Genomic DNA, 9,767 nt, shown 5'->3' with positions numbered 1-9,767 from the left:
TGGGGTGTTTGAGGATATATGCGTGGAGTGCATGAAAATAGGTGCTTTAAATGCTCCTTAACGAGTGCCCTTGCATTGATGGATCACCAATTTTTAGATATTTATTTACTTAAATAGTTGTCAAGGGCTAAGTCATAAAGTCGTCTATAATATCATTCAACCACCTTTAGCCGAATCCTCCCTCTTCTATTTGGTTAGTCATTATTAATAAAGAGTGCTAGCAAGATGCACATGAAGGTGGCCGGCGGCACAGCACGGATAGCTACAGTGACGCGTACAGTGCCGGCACGGCACAAAGCAGCGGGCTGTGCCGGGCTTGGTTGGGCGGCCCGCTAGTCCGGTTCCCCCTTTATAAAATGTATTTTTTATTTTTGAAAAACCTGAAAATACCCCCTCAAAAGTTGCTTCAAACGGCTAGTTTGGGGGGTTAGTTGCAATGGATTTACACGACTTTTAGCGGATTTGAGGAATTGGGCATATTATGAGTCGTGTGCGTCTTTTTTGGAGAACTCCAAAAATGGACGGTTAGTGGCACTGGCAAGTTCCTAAAAGTTTAATTCACTCAAAGTTCTCATCAAAGTTCACGAAAGTTGAAGACAGACTAGATGTCCCCCACATTCGAAGTCAAAGTCTCTCACTGTACGTTAAGGAGAGTTAGCAAGAATTCACATGACCTTCAAAATCCCAAACACCGTATTTCAAGTTTGAGTTTTTCCCCTGTTTTTGAGGGGCTTTTCATGTCCCCCTCAGCCACATCCTCTCAAGTTTCTTTCTCTCTCCACCAATCTCTCACTATTTGCTCCACTAATATTCCATGGAATAGTTTTCCAGGTCAACAAAGCATTCCCTAAGTAGAATATTCGAAATAAAAAAGGGAAGTACCAAACGTTTTAACTCTGTTTCCATCTTCTCCATACTTAAAAGAGGGTTGAGGTGGGAAAAAGTTATCTTAAACTTGTCGTTTTTATTTTAAAATTAGTTTTAATGGAACCATGGTTCAACTGGGTTTGAACTGTTGAAGATTGATTTTTAGAAGATTGATGTCCCGTCTTGAATTTTCTTTTGAGGCATTTAGACACAATTTGTTCTTTTCTTTAGCGCATTCTTTGTTGCTATCATGGGTCCTGAGGCACAAGGAGATTGTACTCGTTGGTATCAATTAGGTGGTCACCCCCATGATAACAAGTTCCAGCCTGCAATCTAAACTGAGGAGTTGCAACCATTTGCCTGGAGATGAAAGTCGTATGTACAGTTGAGAGAGAGATTCTCTCCGGATCCACAGTACAATATGGGTTCAAATAGCCAAAATAAGTCATACGAATAGAACCAACTTTGGTATTTAGCACTAAATAAAAACCTTGATACTATTGATCATTCTTTGCTTCAAAGGTCTCATTCTACACTCAAAAAGTGAATACCTTACATTGCTAACCTTTTCATGTTAGTACAACTACTGAGGCTTGGCTATTTAGAAAGAGATTTCCTTGTTGAAAAAAAAAATAAAAATTATATATATATATATATATATATATATAGAGGAAACTGTTGGTGAGCTTAAGCGCACCAAACTTATGGTGCACTTAAGCTCCCCAATCACATGGGGGCCCACTTTTCTGTGGTGATCCAAACCATTCATTTGCAAGGCCTTATGATAGATAGGAGGTGTACCAAAAATCAGCTCCATAGGATCATCCTAACCCCTCCATTTGTGGAGGACAAAAAATGGGCAGATTTGTGTCTGTCCATTTTTGTCCTTCACAAATGGAGGGGTTATGATGATCCTATGGAGCTGATTTTTGGTACACCCCCCATCTATGTAAGGGACTTTCAAATGAATGCTTTGGATCATCCTAACAAAGTGGGCCCCATGTGACTGGGCGCTTAAGCTCACCATAAGTTTGGTGAGCTTAAGCGCACTAACAGTTTCCTTATATATATATATATATATATATATATATATATATATATATATATATATATATATATATATATATATATATTATTTTTTTTGAAATTGTTTCCATCAAATATAAAATTTTCAGCATTTTGTAACTCATTTTTCATGGAAATTATTTTGAAAAATAAATATTTTCCTTTTCAAGAAAAATTATAAACCTACTAGACCTTGGATTTTTTTTTCATTGAATATTATTTTCTATGGAATTATATAACACCTCATGTTTTGATATAGTGGAGTGTACCATCTCCACCTAAACCCGTGTATATGATGGGGTCCACCATTTTACACCTCATTTTTATGGGGCGAGGACCACCATTTTTATGTGTGTGTAATTCAAAGACGCTAGAAATTTTGAATTATTCATGAATTTTTTTAAAGTTTGAAACCAGGCATAAATTATTTAAAAAAAAATAATAATAACCTGGCATAAAAGATTCTGAGATTATTTCAAGAATTTTTCTGTATATGGGAGAAATTTGTTACTCAGATCAAGGCCTGTAAAAGTTAATGAACAAAACAACAGCACTTAAGATAAACTTGACTAAAAATCAACAATCAAACACCCTTCCCATTTATTGTCGATTGTCCGACCCATTTCATGATGTGCTAATCATAAAATAAAGCAACAAGACGTTACAACAACATTTAGATTGCAACATAAAACATTTATATCACTGAAGCTTTAGTAGAAACGAGCACTATAATATACAGAATGCATTCAAAAGATTCATGTAGAAATATCCAACATTTAGAGCTTTAAAGCCAGGTATATATGGCCAATATAATAAACACAATGAATAATTGCAGGAAAATCTGAACATCAATTCAAGTATGGAGCAATCTCAAACAAATTCAAACCTCATAAGTAGCTTTACAGACTTGAGCTTTTCTCCCTTGCGATCACAAAGCGGCACAGCTAGGATCCCTGACCTCAACTCTGTTATAGGCAAACAAGTCTGGCCAGCAAAGTCATCCTTCTCAGACATATCATACTCATGCACTTCAATCCGAAGCAAAGCGAGTTCTGGAACAGTCAATGGGAACGTAAACTCCTCATCCCAAACAGGTGTCCAGTTATCCTCGATAGTTCTTGTTTTCTTCATTATGGTATCATCTGGTACTCCTGCTATCCCGACCTGTAGACAGATTGATTAGTGGATACAGGCTTTACATTTTTGCACTATCCATGTTTTCACAACTTTTGTGGTGTGGTTCATTGATATTTCTCCCACACTTTCTGTTTTTCAAAAGTACTATACATTAATGGTGGCCCTATGCCGCTCTTATGAGTATAGTACATGAGAGACTGACAATCTTTCGCTCTTTCAATGAAAAAAAGGACTCTTTTGGCTTATAGATTGTTAGAAACATCAATACACGCAGAAATAAATGGACAGAATAAATCAGTAAAGAATGGGCACATATTAATTTGTCTTAACCAGTTTTGTTTAAAAGTCGACTACAATTTCAGTGAGAGATCGGTGGTCTACATTGTCCTCCTGAAGTAAATAGTACTTGACTAACCGAGCGCAGCTCATGGCAGTAGATAACCTTAAGAGCAACCATGGCGCGATGTGTGAGCAAAAGATTAGAGATTCATCATTTTACCCTTGCATAGAAGTCTGGTGGCGAGTATGCATCAAAGTGTGTTCGACGGAAATCCAAATGCCATCCATCTCCCATATATACTCTCACCTGTTTAGTAATAATGGAGCTCAAATCAGAGTTGGATATGCAAAAGAAAATACTCAGGACTCAAAAAAGTCAGTTCTGCGGGAAAATATTCACCCTCAATGTTTTCTTCACAGGAAAATGTTTCTGAGGATCAAAGACCTCAGTATTTGAATCAGTCTTCAACAGAAAATCAGGTTTTTTTACATAACCACACCCTCCATTGGCTCTGAACATTCCATGCATCAACCAGAGTGATCTTCCAAATCCCTGTCACAGAAAGACCCACTTGATTCTTTAATGATGCCAGCAAAATTATGAGAAATCATGTATGAAGTAAATGATTTGGTTCTGTAATTACTAAGCTTTAATGTAAATACTTTTGCTTAAACCTATGATGGTGATACTAATGCAAACAACACGGGTTTGATCTAAGCAATCAAATATTATTTTTTGATGTACTTGAATTTTGAAAGATATATAAAGAAAATATTACATAGACGCTCTCATGGCGCTCCCAAACTTGGACTCTTCTAGACCCCCACGCTTCCTCAGCCCCGCTCCCACCTCCGTATCCACACCCGCTTTGTACTTCTAAGCTTTGGAGTACTTGTAGTAAGAACTTACCCAACCATCTACTATTTTGGATCCAGCCACACCTTTAGAATATCCTTCCAATTCCTTGAGGTGGTGGTACGTGTTGGAAGCAGGTTTAAATGTTCCCCTCCTGTGTACATGGATTTCAACATATTGCTCACTCCAATCAATTCCCATTATGAATACTTTCAATCTAAATACACTACAATAGCCCATGATACATACATATTAATCAATGTAAAGATGATTAAAATAGCTGCAAGTTGATGGCCGCCGTTCTAACTGGTCATTAATAACCTTCAAAACATACATGTAAATATGGATTTAAATTTCGGTTTCGGTCCCAATTTCGGTTTCGGTCCCAATTTCGGATTTAAATTGCATTCTCATGGAATATCTACTAGAGGCTAAAATATTCTAACAAGTACTTAATGAGATGAAATATAACCTGAACTGTATTTTCAGTTCTCTTAGCTGCCGTGAAGCAAAATTTCAGCAAGAAGTGACAGATGAAACTGAAGAGGGGTAAAAGCAAAAGGTTTACCATAATATATTCAAAAGAAGTTCAACTTTGAATTGCAACACAAGGAGACTACGCAAAAGGTTTACCATAATATGTCCAAAAGAAGTTGAAATTTGAATTGCAACACAGGGAGAGAGACTAACCTGCATATTAAATGCAACCATCTGAGCACCATGCATCCACCCAATTAGTGGGTTGTAATTCGAGGAGTCAACACGTGTACCCTTTGGGTATACTCTAAGCAAATTCCTTTGGGTGAACCTGAAAAGAAATGGCAATCATCACCAAGAACTTCAGAAATTTAAGCAAATGCTTGAACTATGAACCCCAAAATGCCAAGTGGAATCATAATCTATAATTGTACATTTGTACCCACATATGCACACAAACAAATCTCCATGACTGAACCTTTCGGATAAGTATATTAAATACCTGACAAGATCAGTTCCATAAGTGATTGCGATCTTCTCAAGTTCTACTTCACTCAAGCTGAGACGTTTAACTTTAGAGGGGTCCACTTTTAGCCAGTCTTTCACCCCACCTTTCTGTTTCCCAGCATGAATAGCAATTAGCCGCTTGTACTCCGGTGCTGACCTCTGATGCAACTTGTGGTCCCCATCCTCATGATTTTCCTCATCATGATTGAATTCACCCTGATCATGCTCATTCTGCTCGCAAGTTGCAAATTGGAAGAATTTAAAGAAATGGATGTTAATAGGTCGGATAAAGTGTACTATATCAATAGAATAACACAATGAATGTAACTTTTAAGTGCACCTTAACATCAGATACAGGTCCAACTTTAAGGTCTGTGACCTCCTTTCCCAATGCTTCTTCGTCAGCTTCCTTTCCAACTTTGGGTCCATCTTCCTTAAAACTTTTTTGCTCAAGGAACTCTTTCGGTGGTTTGGTTGAAATAATTATCCGATGCTTCAATTGTTCTGGAGAAGGAAATTCCTGTAAGCAATCTGACTCCGGGTAAAACAGTATATCTCCAAATGTTTCGTGGACCATGTAGACAAAAAAAAAGCGTTCAATCATAAAAATGGTGAACTGAAAAGAAACTGGGTGGTAAGAGTCGAGAAAGAGGAAAATGAATCCTCACCTCAGCGACTTTAGCCTGAAGATCTGGAGTAACGTGGTCTTCCAGAGTTATAACGACAGGGTACGGAGATGCAGAGAAGGCATCCTCTTTTATGGACCTCAAACATTTGATTAGTTCCACCGGAGCAGTCAAAGTCCTAGAGTAATCCATTAATCGAAATGATTTTAAACAGAAAAAAGGTGATGCATATATAATACAAGCAAATCACTAGGAATCGAACAAAAGAAGGGGAATTGCTTTGGAAAATCAACAATCTCACAAAATACAAATTGAATTTTCACAATACAGGTAGAGAGAGAATTCAACAAAGCTACTTTGAGAAATAAATAAGATCCCACAAAATACAAATTGAATTTTCACAATACAGGTAGAGAGAATTCAACGAAGCTACTTCGAGAAATAAATAAGTAAACGTCGAAATTCAAACATATGCTCATGAGCACCATAAAAGTGAAACATGTAAGTACTTTCCATTGAATTTGCTGCAATTATGAATACATAAACAGTACCAAAAATCCTAAACCCACAAATCAGTCCAGTCTACCCCAATTAAGTTCGCTGCAACCCTTAGATAATCACTACGCAAAACTAATTTTTATTATGAGACAACGAACATCGAATTGGCAAGAAGAATACATTTTTCTGTCCAAATTTTACAAAAAAGACGAACTGCAACTTCTAAAGACAAACTAAAACTTCTGAAGGTATTAGAAAAGATGGCATGTTTCCTTTAAATTTTTCATTAAACTAATGATTCAAAGATAAGAAAAACTCATTTCCCCGCCATTCTTCCCCAATTTTATTTGCTTTGATTCTCAAAATCAAACAAACAAATACAATTGAAGGTGATTAAGCTACCGTAAAACATTGATTGGAGCAGAAATTGGCAAATCAGACAAAGCATCCCTTTCCTTTTTTCTTTTCTTTTTGAGATATAGCATTTTATGTGTTCTAGATTTAGAGGTAGACCTGTAATAATATTGTAATCCATGCATCAATGATGTAACTATGGTAGACTAGTATATTTTAATGCTTTAACATTTTTTCCTTTTTCTATGTTTTTATGTTTCTAATGCAACATCATAAATGCATTGATTTGGCACTATATACATGGATAAGTGATGTTGACTGTTGAGTAGTTGCAGAATAGTAACATTTCATTATTTGTACTGTTTTTATTTAATTTTCCTACTTTTTAGTACTTTTCATTTTTCAAAAGGAAAATCATACACTCGGATGTGGAACCAGATCCATGGATACATGACTAAGTTCCAAATTTCGGATTTTGTATGGACTTCAGTCCCCACGAAAGTGGAAGTATTCTGTGGAAGCCTATAGAAGTCCATGGAAATCTTGTAAAAATCATAGAAGCTTAGGGAAGTCCATGGAAATTATTGAAATTTAAGATAAAACCTCAAAAAATACTAAAATAAGTACAAACATACACTTAGAAACAATCACATAAGCAAGACAACCATCCATAATGGTTTATCAAGATCAAACACCTAGTGACACGCATAAAACAATAATGATCATTTTAAGAATAAATATTTTTTGAAAATTGATGAGTGTGCCATTTCTTTTACTGCTCAACTAACTCATCTTATTAATGGAATGGTACTAGTACTTTTGTGATATATGAGGCATTTTTATTATGCGGGTGCACCTCAAGGAATCAAACTTAGAACTGGACTTCGACTTTGGTGCCAATGGATGTCGACACAGGTCCGTCGAAATTGACACACATGTGAACAATTTACTGCTCAAGAAGATAAACAAATTGGAGCATCAAAGATTGATTCATCTGGTGTTTCTCCACTACAACTTGAAGTTTCGAGTAAGGCATATTTTTGTAGTAAGTGCTTTTATTCACCCGTGCTATGAGACACTGATTGGTTCTATTATGCTTTAAGAGTGTTACCTGAACACACTCACTGGACTATTCGCCAGAGTAGAGCGCGAAGACTCTATCATGATCTAACGAATCTGACAGATAGGAGCTCATAGCTGTCCATTCTCGTGAACATAAGGAGTCTACGGGCCTTGATCAAAAGCCAGAAGCTTCGGCGAAGGGGTAGGTGTATAGAGGATAAACTGCCGATTAGAGGGCGAGCGGAGCATAAATCCTATCTCACACAAGTATCCCCCCCCCCTAAGCCTCTCTGAAAAGCTCGCTTGGTGAAAACCAGTGTTTGAAAACTCGTCGACAAGCCAAGGAACTCGCCCGAGTCGGCAAGGATTTTTCTTGGTTGCATTCTGCATTGCACCACCGCATTCCGTGTTTTGCCCTACAATCTCTAAAAACTCCTTTGACTCTCCCGAGTTATAACCACATTATTGGCTGTATCTGCGCTTAGTCGATGAGGATTTTTCTTAGCCGCGTTCCGCGTCACATCCGTGTTTTTAAACACTGGTGAAAATGGTAAACACGACAGCCCTTGGGCATAGTTGGGGTACCATTATCTCTCCTTATCAATTGAATCATTCAAGAATACAATCAAGCGTTTATCACCTTTGATCACTCCCGACTCATTTTCAGGGCTGTGTGGCTGCTCTTACGTGCAACAGACCATCCACAAAATGCCTTTTGTGATGGACGCTAGCAAATCTCTCTCTCTCTCTCTCTCTCTCTCTCTCTCTATATATATATATATATATATATATATATATATATATATATAGAGAGAGAGAGAGAGAGAGAACGGTTTCTACACACAAGTGTAGATAAGTTACCTACACACTAGCTTAAAATACAGTGGAGGGCATATTGTTTGGGTGATCCAAACTGTTCATTTGATTGACTCTCACATAGATAGGGTGTCCACAAAAAATCAGCTCCATAGGATCATCCCAACCCTACGATTTGTGGAGGTAAAATGGACGTGTATAAACCTTTACAAATCTGTCCATTTTTGCCTCCACGGTTCGAAGGGTTAGGATGATCCTATGGAGCTGACTTTTTGGGCACACCCTATCTATGTGAGGGCCAATCAAATGAATGGTTTGGATCTCCCAAAGAATGTGGGCCTCCACTGTATTTTAAGTAGGGCTGCAACTCGGGTCGGGTTTTGGAGAACCCAACCCTACATGAGAAATATCTCGGGTCGAGTTTTTTTTTCAGAAAACTCACGATTCCCATGATAAATCTCGGGTCGGGTCGGGTTTTTTCACGTTGACGCAAATTTTTAAGGAAAATTCTTGTTTGGCAAGGCAACTCAACTCATAGAAGCAGAAATGACACTCACATTACACTTGAATCAAACAATGCTGTAATCAAACAATGTTGTAATTACAATCAAACAATGCTGAATCAAACACTTGAATCAACTCAACTCATAGAAGTAGAAATTACAATCACATACAATAACAGTGGGTGCGTGGGTTTTCACTTTTAACTTTTAACTAACAATAGAAAAAATGTACATACTATAACTTATGTAACTCGGGTCGGGTCGGGCCCCTTCAAACCCGGCTCGACCCGAGATTCATGCGCGCTTTTGAATGCTCAACCCGGCTCGACCCGAAACCCATGAAACCTGAACCCAACCCAGGCTATTTTCGGGTCAGGTCGATGCGGGTCGGGTAAAACCCGGCTCGAGTTGCAGCCCTAATTTTAAGCTAGTGTGTATGCCTCCATTGTATTTTAAGCTAGTGTGTAGATAACTTATCTACACATGTGTACAGAAACCGTTCTCTCTCTCTCTCTCTCTCTCTCTATATATATATATATATATATATATATATATATATATATATAGAGAGAGAGAGAGACAGAGAACATTTCCCACACACTTGTGTAGGTAAGTTACCTACACACTACCTTAAAATACAGTGGGGGCCCACATTGTTTGGGTGATCCAAACAATTCATTTGAATGGTCCTCACATAGATAGAGTGTCCACAAAAAATCA

The 9,767-nt window shown here is 37.6% G+C and overlaps 1 protein-coding gene across 1 annotated transcript; it reads right to left on the bottom strand.

Annotated features, from left to right (window-relative positions):
* Positions 1-2,759: 2,759 nt before the first annotated feature.
* On the bottom strand, positions 2,760-6,021 carry LOC143849889 (phosphoinositide phospholipase C 2-like). Its single transcript, XM_077359179.1, has 7 exons — positions 5,857-6,021; positions 5,529-5,708; positions 5,184-5,419; positions 4,895-5,012; positions 3,749-3,901; positions 3,569-3,655; positions 2,760-3,096 (listed from the first exon to the last, which is right to left on the bottom strand). Exons 1-7 carry the CDS (start codon positions 6,004-6,006, stop codon positions 2,803-2,805), a joined length of 1,218 nt encoding a protein of 405 aa, XP_077215294.1. The 5' UTR covers positions 6,007-6,021; the 3' UTR covers positions 2,760-2,802.
* Between the last annotated feature and the right edge of the window lie 3,746 nt (positions 6,022-9,767).

This window comes from Tasmannia lanceolata, unplaced genomic scaffold (genome assembly GCF_043159265.1).
Source record: "Tasmannia lanceolata isolate RefF3 unplaced genomic scaffold, GAP_Taslan_0.1 ptg000003l, whole genome shotgun sequence".
NCBI classification, from domain to species: Eukaryota; Viridiplantae; Streptophyta; class Magnoliopsida; order Canellales; family Winteraceae; genus Tasmannia; species Tasmannia lanceolata.
This window is presented reverse-complemented; position numbering and strand designations above follow the sequence as displayed.

Excerpts from the sequence above, each read along its gene's own strand:
- LOC143849889 (XM_077359179.1), bottom strand. The coding sequence starts at position 6,006 with ATGGATTACTCTAGGACTTTGACTGCTCCGGTGGAACTAATCAAATGT. Across the intron at positions 5,709-5,856 it reads TTCAGGCTAAAGTCGCTGAG|GAATTTCCTTCTCCAGAACA; the intron begins GTGAGGATTCAT and ends GATTGCTTACAG. Across the intron at positions 3,656-3,748 it reads CTGTGAAGAAAACATTGAGG|GTGAGAGTATATATGGGAGA; the intron begins GTGAATATTTTC and ends ATTACTAAACAG.